At 36.1% G+C, this 13,912-nt stretch overlaps 1 protein-coding gene across 2 annotated transcripts in view; it reads left to right on the top strand.

The window, feature by feature from the left end:
• HECW1 (HECT, C2 and WW domain containing E3 ubiquitin protein ligase 1) overlaps positions 1 to 13,912 on the top strand; it is a 592,171-nt gene that overhangs the window by 475,952 nt on the left and 102,307 nt on the right. For both annotated transcript variants that reach the window (XM_066272070.1, XM_066272071.1), the window contains 3 exons: positions 748 to 844; positions 3,118 to 3,201; positions 3,610 to 3,719. In XM_066272070.1, the coding sequence (XP_066128167.1) occupies positions 748 to 844; positions 3,118 to 3,201; positions 3,610 to 3,719 (291 nt within the window). The remainder of the gene's footprint in view (positions 1 to 747; positions 845 to 3,117; positions 3,202 to 3,609; positions 3,720 to 13,912) is intronic.

Below are 13,912 nucleotides of genomic sequence, written 5' to 3'. Positions count from 1 at the left end.
ACTTGATATCTACCCCAAAAACTCAAAAACATCAGTACAGAAAGACATATGCACCCCAATGTTTATCATAGTATTATTCACAGTGACCAAGGCATGGAAACCACCAAAGTGTCCCTCAATAGAGGATTGGATAAAGAAAATATGATACATATATACAATGAAATACTACTCAGCCATAAAAAATGATGAAATATTGCCATTTATGACAACATGGATGGACCTTGAGAAGATTATACTGAGTGAAATAAGTAAATCAGATAAAACTAAGAACTGTATGATTTCACACTTTGGTGAGATACACAACTAAGACTCAAGGACACAGATAAAAGTGAAGTGGTTACCAAGGAAAGGGGAATGTGGGGGAGGGAAGTTAGGGAGGGGGGAGGGTAAGGGTATAAAGAAGGTCAAATATAAGGTTGACAGAAAATGGTTTGACTTTGGGTGATGGGTATACAACATAATCAATGGTTTAAATGCTATGGAAATGTTTACTGAGACCTATGTACTCTTATTGATTAATGTCACCCTGCTAAATTTAATTTTCTAAATAAATTTAAATAATAATAATAATAATGCTATTATATCATAGGAAAACACCCTCAAGAGCTTACAGTTTTTGATGAGTATGCTATCTGCCCTTCAAACTTCTAAATTAATTCTAGTATAAAGCAGCCATCTTCTAATCATCAGAGAAATTATCTGTGGTCTGCAGACTCAATCACAACTCTGTGCTTTTGTCTGTTTCAGCATATAATGACAAGATTGTAGCATTTCTTCGCCAGCCAAAGATTTTTGAAATGCTGCAAGAGCGTCAGCCAAGCTTGGCAAGAAACCACACACTCAGGTAGGGGCTTGTCCCTCACCCCTATAACTCCAAATCTTTCCAGCTATTACTCTAGATGACACAACACATTTTTAGAGAGACAGAGCAGAGGCTTTAGATGCTTTTGATCTATGCATTTAAATTATAATTTGAATACTCAAAATAAAAGGAACAGGAGCTTCGAATGTTCTCAGAAGGGTTGAAAATAGCAATAGCCATATTTTTAGGTTGCATATTATTTATATAATGCTAAAATAATTTTCATTTATTTGGAAAGAATCACAAAAATAACAGAAAGGAAGCAAATAATTTTATTTTTAAATTATTTGTGTAAAGCACCATATAATTGTTATTTTTGAAATATGTAATGGTAAACCATACATATGATGACCATTTTCAAAAAAAAGAAGCAAACAAAAGATATCAAATATGTTCCAATATTTCTAAAAATCTTCATATATGTTTTATTATCTATTAAGTTCATTTTTTAATTAGTATCTCTGAAACTCTGAAGCACTTCTTTTGAAAGGAATAGCTACCCAAAGTGATAAAAAGAGAAAATATCCTCTGAACTTAAATCCACTTTCTCACCAAGGTACTCAAAGACCTCTCCCTTTCAATAGCTGGAGATGCATGAATGTTAAAGAGTCTCCCATTAGAGTTTGAATTCTTACTTACATAGAGACTAACAATTAAGTCATATTATTTGATCCCCTACCCTTAGTCTCTTCATCACCAAAATAGGGTGACAATATGGGTACTATTGAGATGCTTAAATGAAGGTATGTGTAAAAGATTAGAAAAAGTGGACAAAATGCAGTCAGTTACTGCTGCTAATCTCTCTTTTGGTGGTCTTTTGAATATGTTTGACTACTGTAAACTCTACTTTGTATGATTTCCTCAGTAAAGCACCAACATTGGAAAATAAGCTCTTTGCTATTCAAATCCTTATTAATCCTGCCAGATTATGTCAATTACAGTCTTTGCCCTTTATAGTCTCCCTCGTTGACATCTTTTTTCCCTGTGTTTTGACCTATGTAAATTCGGAACCAACACCCTCCAAATTGCCCATTATCCCAATTTCTTCCTCTAACTTCATCTCCACATCCAAACAATTACATCCTCACTTTTTCTCTTCTATCCCTTTTATTCTCTTCTGTCTACCATGACCAATATTTGGATCCTTATCATTTCTCTCCTGGACTTTGCAGGGGTGTCTTAGAAGATATCCAGGTGTGATGCTTCTGAAGATCAGTGGACAATAATGTCTGTCTTAGTCCTTTTGGGCTTGCCATTACAAAATACCACAGACTGGGTGGTTTATAAACAGTAGAAACTCACAGCTCACAGTCTAGAGACTGAAAGTTCAAGATCAGGGTGCTACCATAATCAGAATGAGGCCCTCTTCCAGATTACAGACTTCTTATATCCTCACATGGAAGAAGGGACTAGGGCACTCACTAATTTCATCATACACAAGAGCTCTGCCTTTATGACCTAATCACATCCTGAAGGCTTAACCTCCTAACACCATTACATTGGGCTTTAGGATTCCAACATGCAAAATAAATTTTTTAAAGTTAAATATTTTTAAAAATTGATCCCTAAGGCTTCTCAGATTTATGCTATATCACTTCAAGAAAAAAATTTTTTTTTAATTCTTTAAAGCATGCATGCAATGAAATGAATTTTGGCTATAGTGTTTATAATATTTGAGTATTTAAATATCAGAGAAGCTAATTACAAAGTTCATTTGATTAAAATAAATGCTATTTATCCATAGACTTATTGGAATAAATTGCCAGGTTGGAAGTGGAGATTGTAAAAAGGGGTCAGAATGCATGATCAGAGAGAATTTAGCCCTGTGCTTAGACCAACCTGGGGAACTCCCATGTGTCATATTCTCTCTGAGCCAACTATACTTATACATTTTTCATCAGACATAAGGTTTCTCAAGACACACACGCTCACTCTTTCTTTTCTTGACTCCAAAGATATCATGAGCCCACAATAGTCCTACAGGAGCCCTCCTTGCCCAACTCCACTTTGCATTGTTATAACTATTTAAGGATTGACCTTTGTTGTGCTCCTTAGCTTTTGTCCCTGTGTGAGTATTCCTTGTCGAACATCATGAGAACTTCCAATATAAGCTTAAAATACCAGGAAATACACTGACCACTAAATAGGACATCACTGTTCAGACACATTGGAGGAGAAAAAACAGGTAAGAAAAGGATTCATTTCTTAGCTTATGTGTTGGTATATAACTCGTTATCTTTCCTACATTTTTCTAGGGAGAAAATTCATTACATTCGAACTGAGGGTAATCATGGGCTTGAAAAGTTGTCCTGTGATGCAGATCTAGTTATTTTGCTAAGGTAAGAGGCTAAGCCTGAAAGAATTCTGGAAAGGCATCTGGAAAAGCTGTCCTGGTCAGTTCTCATTTACGACAGCCAAGACTGAAACACTCACAATTTGTTGTAGAGGTTTCTGTGGCTGCTACCATTCCTTTCTTTATATTTACAGATCAGCTACCAAGATTAAAAATAGTACTTGATGGATACTTTGTTGTAGGATTAAATAGGTTTAAAATTACACCAAAAAAATAAAATAAAATAACACTGAGAATTGGCATGCTGGAATATGCCTATCCTTTTAATACTATATCAGAACGTAAGTGTTTTTGTTGCTTTGTGAGAACAGTAACTGCTATTATCCCAAATCATGAATTCTCTCATAGAAAGAGAACTAATGTTTTTTGTTTGTTTATTTGTTTTACTTTGCAGTCTCTTTGAAGAAGAAATTATGTCCTACGCTCCCCTACAAGCTGCTTTCCACCCTGGATACAGCTTTTCTCCTCGCTGTTCACCCTGTTCCTCACCTCAGAACTCCCCAGGTAACTTGAGAATGTGGCAGTATATATCCTGTAACTGGAAATTTGTGTTTCTACCAGATGAAGGTAAAAGAAGGGCAACTGTATATTTGTCTTCTCTCTGGCACCTGTTTTTGTAATGTCCTAAGACTTGAATGCACTTTTGGTTTTTAACTGATTTGAATTTTTTCTACATTAGTATTTCATGACATGTATAAATTATATAAAATTCAAATTTTGGTGTCTATAAAGAAAATTTTAGTGAAACCCAGCCATACCTATTGGTTTAAGAATTTTTTTTATTCTGTTATTTTATATTATGTTTATTTTTTTTATAATGTTGACTTTTTATTAATGTTAATGGGGTGAAATCAATAGATCAGGGTACATATATTTAAAGAAAACATGTCCAGGTTATCTTGTCATTCAATTATGTTGCATACCCATCACCCAAAGTCAGAATGTCCTCCATCACCTTCTATCTAGTTTTCTTTGTGCCCCTTCCCCTCCCCCCTCCCCTCTACCTCCTCCCCTCTCGTGCCTCCCCTCCCCCCATCCCCGGTAACCACCACACTCTTGTCCATGTCTCTTAATCTCGTTTTTATGTCCCACCAATGTATGGAATCATGTAGTTCTTGCTTTTTTCTGATTTACTAATTTCACTCCGTATAATGTTATCAAGATCCCACCATTTTGTTGTAAATGATCCGATGTCATCATTTCTTATGGCTGAGTAGTATTCCATAGTGTATATGTGCCACATCTTCTTTAACCAGTCTTCTATTGAAGGGCTTTTTGGTTGTTTCCATGTCTTGGCCACTTTGAACAATGCTGCAATGAACGTAGGGCTGCATGTGTCTCTACGTATCAATGTTTCTGAGTTTTGGAGGTATATACCCAGTAGAGGGACTGCTGGGTCATAAGGTAGTTCTATTTTCAGTTTTTTGAGGAACCACCATACTTTCTTCCATAATAGTTGTACTACTTTACAGTCCCACCAACAGTGAATAAGGGTTCCTTTTTCTCCACAACCTCTCCAGCATTTGCTATTACCTGTCTTGTTGATAATAGCTAATCTAACAGATGTGAGGTGGTATCTCATTGCAGTTTTGATTTGCATTTCTCTAATAACTAATGAAGATGAGCATCTTTTCATATATCTGTTGGCCATTTGTATTTCTTCCTGGGAGCAGTGTCTGTTCATGTCCTCTTCCCATTTTTTTATTGGATTGTTTGTTTGTTTGTTGTTGAGTTTTATGAGTTCTTTGTAAATTTTGGATATTAGGCCCTTATCTGAGCTGTTGTTTGAAAATATCATTTCCCATTTGTTGGCTGTTTGTTTATTTTGTTGTCAGGTTCTCTTGCTGAGCAAAAACTTCTTAGTCTGATGTAGTCCCATTCATTTATCTTTGCCTTCACTCCTCTTGCCTTTGGAGTCAAATTCATAAAGTGCTCTTTAAAACCCAGGTCCATGAGTTTAGTACCTATGTCTTCTTCTATGTACTTTATTGTTTCAGGTCTTATATTAGGTCTTTGATCCATTTTGAATTAATTTTAGTACAGGGGACAAGCTGTAGTCGAGTTTCATTCTTTTGCTTATGGTTTTCCAGTTTTCCCAGCACCATTTGTTGAAGAGGCTTTCTTTTCTCCATTGTGTGTTATTGGCCCCTTTATCAAAAATTATTTGACCATATATATGTGGTTTTATTTCTGGACTTTCTATTCTGTTCCATTGATCTGAGAGTTTATTTTTCTGCCAATACCATGCTGTTTTGATTGTCGTGGCCCTATAATATAATTTGAAGTCAGGTATTATAATGCCCCCAGCTTCATTCTTTTAACTTAGGATTGCTTTGGCTATTCGAGGGTTTTTATAGTTCCATATAAATCTGATGATTTTTTGTTCCATTTCTTTAAAGAATGTCATAGGAATTTTGATGGGAATTGAGTTAAATTTATAAATTGCTTTGGGTAATATGGCCATTTTGATTATATTTATTTTTCCTATCGAAGAACAAGGAATATTTTTCCATCTCATTGTATCTTTTTCGATTTCCCTTACAATAATTTGCAGTTTTTGTTATATAGGTCCTTTACATTCTTTGTTATGTTTATTCCAAGGTATTTTTTTATTGTCGTTGCAATTGTGAAGGGGATTATTTTTTTAGTTAGTTTTCTAATATTTCATTGTTGGCATATAGAAAGGCTATGGACTTTTGTATGTTAATTTTGTATTCTGCAACCTTGCTATATTGGTTAATTATTTCTAGTAATCTCTTTGTGGAATCTTTGGGGTTTTCGATGTATAGGATTATATCATCTGCAAAAAGTGATACCTTTCCTTCTTCTTTTCCGATATGGATGCCTTTTATTTCTAAGTCTTGTCTGATTGCTCTGGATAGAACCTCTAGTACCACATTAAATTAGAGTGGAGAGGGTGGACAACCCTGTCTTGTTACTAAGGGGTAGAGTCCTCAGTTTTATGCCATTTAATATGATGTTGGCTGATGAATTATCATATATGGCCTTTATAATGTTGAGATATTTTTCTTCTATACCCATTTTGTTGAGTGTCTTAAACATAAAGTTGTGTTGTATTTTATCAAATGCCTTTTCTGCATCTATTGATAAGATCATGTGATTTTTGTTCTTTGTTTTGTTGATATGGTGTATTACGTTAACCATTTTACATATGTTGAACCATCCTTGAGATTCTGCGATGAATCCCACTTGACCATGATGTATTGTTTTTTTAATATGTTGTTGTATTCAATTTGCCAGTATTTTGTTTAGTATTTTAGCATCTGTATTCATTAGAGATATTGGTCTGCAGTTTTCTTTTTTTGTGCCATCGTTGCCAGGTTTTGGTAAGAGGGTTATGTTGGCCTCATAAAATGTGTTTGGAAGTATTGCTTCTTCTTCAATTTTTTAGAAGACTTTCAGTAGAATAGGAACCAAGTCTTCTTTGAATGTTTGATAGAATTTACTAGTGTAACCGTCTGGGCCCGGACTTTTATTTGGGGGGAGGTTTTTAATAGTTTTTTCTATTTCTTCCCTGCTAATTGGTCTGTTTAGGCTTTCTGCTTCTTCATGACTCAGTCTAGGAAGGGTGCATTGTTCTATGAAATTATCCATTTCTTCTAGATTGTTGAATTTGGTGGCATATAGTTTTTTGTAGTATTCTACAATAATTCTTTGTATATCTATGATGTCTGTGGTGATTTCTCCTCTTTCATTTTGGATTTTGTTTATATGACTCCTTTCTCTTTTTCCTTGGTGAGTCTTGCCAAGGATTTGTCAATTTTGTTGATCTTTTCAAAGAAACAGATCCTTGTTTTATTAATTTTTTCTATAATTTTTCTGTTCTTTATTTCATTTATTTCTGCTCTGATTTTTATTATTTCCTTTCTTCGGCTGGTTTTGGGTTGTCTTTGTTCTTCTTTTTCTAGTTCCTTAAGGTGTGAAGTTAAGTGGTTCACTTGGGCTCTCTCTTCTTTGTTCATATAGGCCTGAAGTGATATGAACTTCCCTCTTATCACTGCTTTTGCTGCATCCCATAGATTCTGATATGTCATATTGTCATTTTCATTTATCTGTATATATCTTTTGATCTATGCGCTTATTTCTTCTTTGACCCATTCATTTTTTAAAAGTATGTTGTTTAGTGTCCACATTTTTGTGGGGTTTTCCCCTCTTTTTTGCAGTTGAGTTCTAGTTTCAAGGCTTTATGATCGGAAAATATGCTTAGTACAATTTCAATTTTTCTGAATTTGCTAATGTTAGTTTTTGGCCCAACATATGGTCAATTCTTGAGAATGTTCCATGTACACTGGAGAAAAATGTATACTCTGTCGCTTTGGGATGAAGTGTTCTGTAGATGTCTATCATATCCAGGTGCTCTAGTGTTTCATTTAAGCCTAATATATCTTTATTGATTCTCTGTTTGGATGACCAATCTAGAGCCATCAGCAGTGTATTGAGGTCTGCAAGTATGATTGTATTTTTGTCAGTTTTTGTTTTTAGGTCAATAAGTAGCTGTCTTATATATTTTGGTGCTCCTTGGTTTGGTGCATATATATTAAGGATTGTTATGTCTTCTTCATTCAGTGTCCCCTTAGCCACTATGAAATGACCATTTTTGTCTCTGAGTACTTTTTCTGTCTTGTAGTCAGCATTATGAGATATGAGTATTGCTATACCTCCTTTTTTTTTCGATGTTATTTGCTTGGAGTATTGTTTTCCAACCTTTCACTTTGAATTTGTTTTTATCCTTTTAGCTTAGATGTGTTTCTTGTAGACAGCATACAGTTGGATTTTCTTTTTTAATCCATTCTGCTACTCTGTGTCTTTTTATTGTTGAGTTTAATCCATTTACATTTAATGTATTATTGACACTTGTGGGTTCTCTATTGCCATTTTATAAATTGCTTTCTGTTAGTTTTGTATCTTGTTTGATTCTTCTTTTTTGTTTTTCTGTCATTCGTTTTTGTTTGTTTGTATTCCATACTTCTTTCCTTTTTTGCTAACTTTTTTAAGTCATGTGCTTCTGTGGTGGTTTTTTCAAGAGTGGTTACCATTAAGTAATGAAATGGGTACCTACCATATTCACTGTAGTACCCTATCTTATGAGTGTTTCTGCACTTCATCATCCTTTGCTACTGTTAATCTCCGTCATCTCCCCCTTTATTTGCTTTTGATGTCACAGTTTAAATTTGGTTTTATTGAGTTCTTGGTGGAGCTTTTACTTGTAGTTTTGTTTTGTTCTTTGAATCTGGTTGGAAAACCCCCTTAATATTTCCTGGAGTCAGGGTTTTCTGATGATAAATTCCCTCATGTTTTCTGTATTTGTGAATGTTTTTATTTCTCCTTCATATTTGAAGGATAGCTTTGATGGGTATAGTATTCTTGGCTGAAAGTTCTCTTTCAGGGCTTTAAATATTGGGGTCCACTCTCTTCTAGTTTGTAGAGTTTCTGCTGAAAAATCAGATGATAATCTAATAGGCCTTCCTTTATATGATATATTCTTATTTTCCCTAGCTGCCTTGAAAATTTTTTTTTGTCGTTGGTTTGTGCCATTTTCATTATGATGTACCTTGGATTAGGTTTGTTGTGGATAAAAAAACTCGGTGTTCTCTTTGCTTCTTGAATTTGAGGCTTCAGTTTTTTCCACAGGCTTGAGAAGTTCTCATCTATTATTTGTTTGAATATATTCTCCATTCCATTTTCTCTCTCTTCTTCCTCTGATATACCTATTATTCTTATGTTATTCTTTTTGATGGAGTCAGACAATTCCTGTAGGGCTTTCTCATTTTTTTTAATTTTTGAGTCTCTCTCTTCTTCTCTTTGTTGTGCCTGAAGTTGCTTATCTTCTATTTCACTAATCTTACCTTCTATCTGGCCTGTTCTATTAGCTAAACTTGTTACCTCATTTTTTGTCTTGTGAATTGAGTTTTTTATCTCTGTTTGATTTGTTTTTATAGTTTCAATTTCCTTGGAAATATATTGTTTGTGTTTGTTGAGTTGTTTTCTGAGTTCCCCAAATTGCCTTTCTGTGTTTTCTTTTATATGTCTGGGTATTTTTAGGATTTCTATTTTAAATTCTCTGTCATTTAGCTCCAAGGTTTTCAATATATTAAATTTTTTCTCCATAGATTTTTCCACATCTATCCGTTTTACTTCTATATCTTTTGTATCCATAATATTTGATTTCATTTTTCTTAATGGCATCTGAGCGTGGTCTTGTTGATAGGACTAATGAGAATTAATAAAAATAAAAAGTAAAAAAAATGGAAAAAATTTGGAAAAAAAACAATAATTTATTATTTTCCTCCCCTTTTCTTTCTTCTCTTCCCCTCCTCTCCCCTCCTCCTTAGGAAAATATCATGATGAACTGTGAATTATATTATGCTAAATGGAACAAAATCTGCTTATAACGAAGGGCCTGATTTGGGGGGAAGTGTTCAAGGGCAAAAAAAGAAGTAGGGACCCACAACATGCAAAAAAGGAAAAAATATGGGTTAAGTATAAAATGATTTGCTTGTAAGTGATGGTCAACTAAGAGATATAATGAGAGGGATAAGAGGGAAACAGGAAAAAGGAAAAAAAACAAAACAAAGAAACTATTGTATTAAGTGGAGCAAAGACTGAATAGAATGGAGATCCTGGGTTGGGAGGAATGCTAATGAGTTAAAAACTGAAGTAAAAAGCACCCAGAATGCCACAAAAAGAAAAAAACTTGAGTCCCAAATTAAATAATTTGTTCGTGATTGAGGATTGAATGAGAGGAAAAGGAGAAAAGAAGAAACTAATAGAACAGGAGAAATAAGGAAAAGGGGAAAAGAAAAGGAAGAAAAAAGAAAAAAACAAAAAGAGAGAGAGTTAAGGGTTTTGGAGTGTAACCCTCATGGAGAGTAAGGAAGAAGAAAAGAAATAAAATGTAACACTTATGGGTAGTGTAGTTCAAGAAGAGGAAAGAGTAAGACAGGCAGAGAATAAAAGGACCAAGGTGGAGGAAATAGAAATAATAGTAATAAAGGCAAGAAGATGAAGGAAACAAAAAAATAGTGGAACAAATTATAAAGTCTGTGGATTTTTCTTGATTTTGAGAGGTTAACTTCTTCATCCTTTTTCTTTCCTCTCCCTCTTCCTGGTCGATGACTCTGTACCCCAGGCTCTGCCACTGTGGCACACTTAGGTAGGGATTTGAAGTTGAGAGACTCTACAGCAATGTCATATATTTGGCTTCAGTCTCGTTCGTAGTCAAGGCTTGTTAGCGTTTGCAGGCTCCAACAATGAGAGAGTCCATTTTCCCGGAGCCTCTCTCCTAGTCTCTCATTCCTGAATTAGCAGCCTGATGATCCAGCTATGAGGCTGCCGCTGCCTCTGTCTGGGGAGTAAGAAGCTCAAAGAGCTGGCAAATCCCCTCTCTATCCCCACTCAATGCAGGGCTCTGGGTAAGGCTCTGGCAGTCAGAGCTGCCAGCATAATCAGGTGGGGCTGGGAGCCAGTTTCTCTCAAGGTGACATTCTATGAGCTTCCAGGCCTGTTCAGCATGCCTAGCACTCTGTGGGACCACTCTCCCCAGGTTTTCTGCACTTTATAACCTGCTATGGCTGGGAAGAAGATGCCCTAGTCACTGCCTGCAGTACAGGAGGTCTTAACATCAGCCAAGTCCCTCTTTTTAGTGTATATCCCTGAGTTTGAAAGCTCTGCCAATCAGAGGTTACCCCACCCCTTTAGCAATAGGCATTAAAAAATATCACACCTCTTGTCTTGGATTGCTGAACTGAGAGAGATCTTGTCAATTAGAACCACATAGGTCAGTTGGGAGGTGATTAGCCTGTGGGTTAAGCTAATTTCATCGATTGGATCCACTGAATTGCTCCAGAAAGGACTGCAAGCTGCCCGTGTGCCCCTCCCCCGATGCTTGATTGTTAGCTTGAATGGCAGGGTGAGGCGCCCCACCCGCCTAGAGAAGCTCGGGCATAGGAAAGTTCACTTTGGCACGCTCCGCGCACCGCTGGCAGCTGCTGCTCGTGGCATGGGTGGTTGCTTGCATGCGGGCAGTTGTTCATGGCGCGCGCAGGCAGCTGGGTTTCTCCCGGTGCTTGGGCAGCCAGGTTGTTTGTGGTGTGTGGGCGTTTGCTCGGGGCATGCGGCCACTCACATGGGCTGACCCACCACAGGCACACTCTTTCCTCAGCTTGAACAAACGTTCGTGCCACAGCCTAGCTTCCTACACACCCTTAGCTTCCCCCCCCCCCAACTCTCAGTTCCAAGTGAAAGCAGCCTTTGCTCAGGTTAGTGAGGAAGGCAGAGTGTTTCTTTGTCTGACTTATTTCTTTTAGGGTTGATTATATATTTAGTCAATTTTTCACTGGATCCTACCTTCACCTTCAGTGTGTGAAACTTCCATATGCACCAAGGATAGATTTTTCTGTCTCTGGTTGATGAACTTGTTGAAATTTTAGGGAGATTTGTTGGTTGAGCTCCTCATGGCACCATTTCTCTGACGTCACCCTGGTTTAAGAATTTTTATGGCAACTTTTATACTACAACAGTGGAGTTGAGTAGTAGTAACAGTAACTATATGGTCCCAAAATATTTACTATCTGTTTCTTTACAGAAAAAGTCTGCTGACCCTTGCTCTAAATTGCTATTACATTCCTAATGCATTCTATAAGAACTTAAAAGGGAAGAACTCTTTCTGAAGAGCCCTTATGATTTAGAATGTTATCAGATGCCAAATTTTGGCAACCTCTGTTAAGTTGTAAAGAAATTACTAGATTATATGGTTAGTAGGGACCACCATATGTCTCCAGGAAAATGCCAAAGAGGTTTCTTGCATGATGTGAAATAGTTTTCCTGAAGTTTACTTTATATATTACAATAAATTTACTCATCAAACAAAAATTCTTTGTAGACATTTTTTCAATCCAAAGGAGTTTCAATCCAACAATTTAAATATATATTAAACTCTTTATTGATAAAGGAAGATATTATTTCTAGGTTCATCAAGACAATCAACTTAAGTCAAACTCATACCTACCCCCAAACAGGACCAGATGTTGAATGAAGACTTTCCCCTATTTGTGTGGTTTACATTATCACATTGTTGTAGGTCTCTGTGGTAACACAATTTTCTTTAGCACTTTAAAAATAAAGTTAGTTTGAAAAATCTGGTAACATCCTGATCCGCTGGCTCAGTGGTGTAGCATCAGCCTGGCATGTTGAAGTCCCGGGTTTGATTCCTGGTCAGGGCACACAGGAGAAGCAACCATCTGCTTCTCCACTCCTCCTCCCCCCCTCTCTCTTTCACTCTCTGTCTTTTGCTCCCGGAGCCATAGCTCAAGTGTTTTATGTGAGTTGGCTGCAGGCACTGAGGATGGTTCCATGGCCTTGCCTCAGGCACTAAAATGGCTCTGTTCCTGAGCAATGGAGCAACGGCCCCAGATGGGCAGAACATCACCCCCTAGTAGGCTTGCTGGGTGGATCCCAGTTGGGGCACATATGGGAGTCTGTCTCTGCCTCTCAACCTCTCACATAAAAAAAAGAAAAGAGAAGAGAAGAAAACTCTGGTAACTTCTTATCTCACAAGCTCAAGAGTTGGAATCCAAGTCTGGTTTCTGAAGTTGGTGGGAAAATTCAGAAGAGAAACAGTATTTAACAAAATGCTCTGTCCTTCAAATGGGATCTCTCGATATCCATAAATACAGCCATAGATCTCTAAAAATAGAATATCTTTTGTTTACTTCTTCCAAGTTATGTCATTCAGAACTGTCTCTTAGAGGTAGTTTTGTTAATTGTTAAACTCAATTTTTAAGTCAATATCTCTCTATTGTCACTTCTACAAACAAGTATAACAATGGCATTGTTAAGGAAATCCTAGCGCTTGCTGCCTATGACATACAATGTAATTATATAAATAAATTACATAGAAGAAAACATAGGTACTAAACTCATGGACCTTGGCAGTAGAAAATATTTTATAAATTTGACTCCAAAATCAAGGAAAGTAAAGGTAAATATAAATGCATGGGACTATATTAAACTAAAAAGTTTCTACACAGCAAAAGAAACCAACAACAAAACAAAAAGCTTGCCAACCAAATGGAAAATAATATGTACAAACAATAATTTGATAAGGGGTTAATATCCACAATATATTATATAAAGAACTCACAAAGCTCAGCAGCAAACAAGCAAACATTCCAATTCAAAATGGGAAGAGGATCTGAACTGACACTTCTCTTAAAAGGACATACAAATGGCCAAAAAATATAAATATATTAAAAGATGCTCATCTTCACTAGCTATTAGAGAAATGTAAATCAAAATCCCAATGAGATGCCACTCATACCTGTTAGATTGTTTGTGATCAACACAGATAATAACAAGTGTTAGAGAGGTTGTGGAATAAAAGAACCTTTATTCACTGCTGGTGGGAATATAAATTGGTACAGCCATTATGTAAGAAAGTATGGTGGTTCCTAAAAAAAATTAAGAATAGAACTACCATATGATCCAGAAATCCTCTACTGAGTACCTACCAAAAAAATTTGAAACTTTAGTACACAAAGACTCATGTACCCCCATTTTCAATGCAGAATTATTCACAGTTGTCAAGACATGAAACAACCAAAGTGTTCCTCGATAGAGGATAAAGAAGATGGGGTGCATATATATAATGCAGTACTAATCAGCCAAAAAACAATGAT

The sequence above is a fragment of the Saccopteryx bilineata genome, chromosome 4, assembly GCF_036850765.1.
Source record: "Saccopteryx bilineata isolate mSacBil1 chromosome 4, mSacBil1_pri_phased_curated, whole genome shotgun sequence".
In the NCBI taxonomy this organism is placed as follows: domain Eukaryota; kingdom Metazoa; phylum Chordata; class Mammalia; order Chiroptera; family Emballonuridae; genus Saccopteryx; species Saccopteryx bilineata.
Note: the sequence above shows the minus strand (reverse complement) of the source record. Positions and strands in the feature narration are given on the sequence as shown.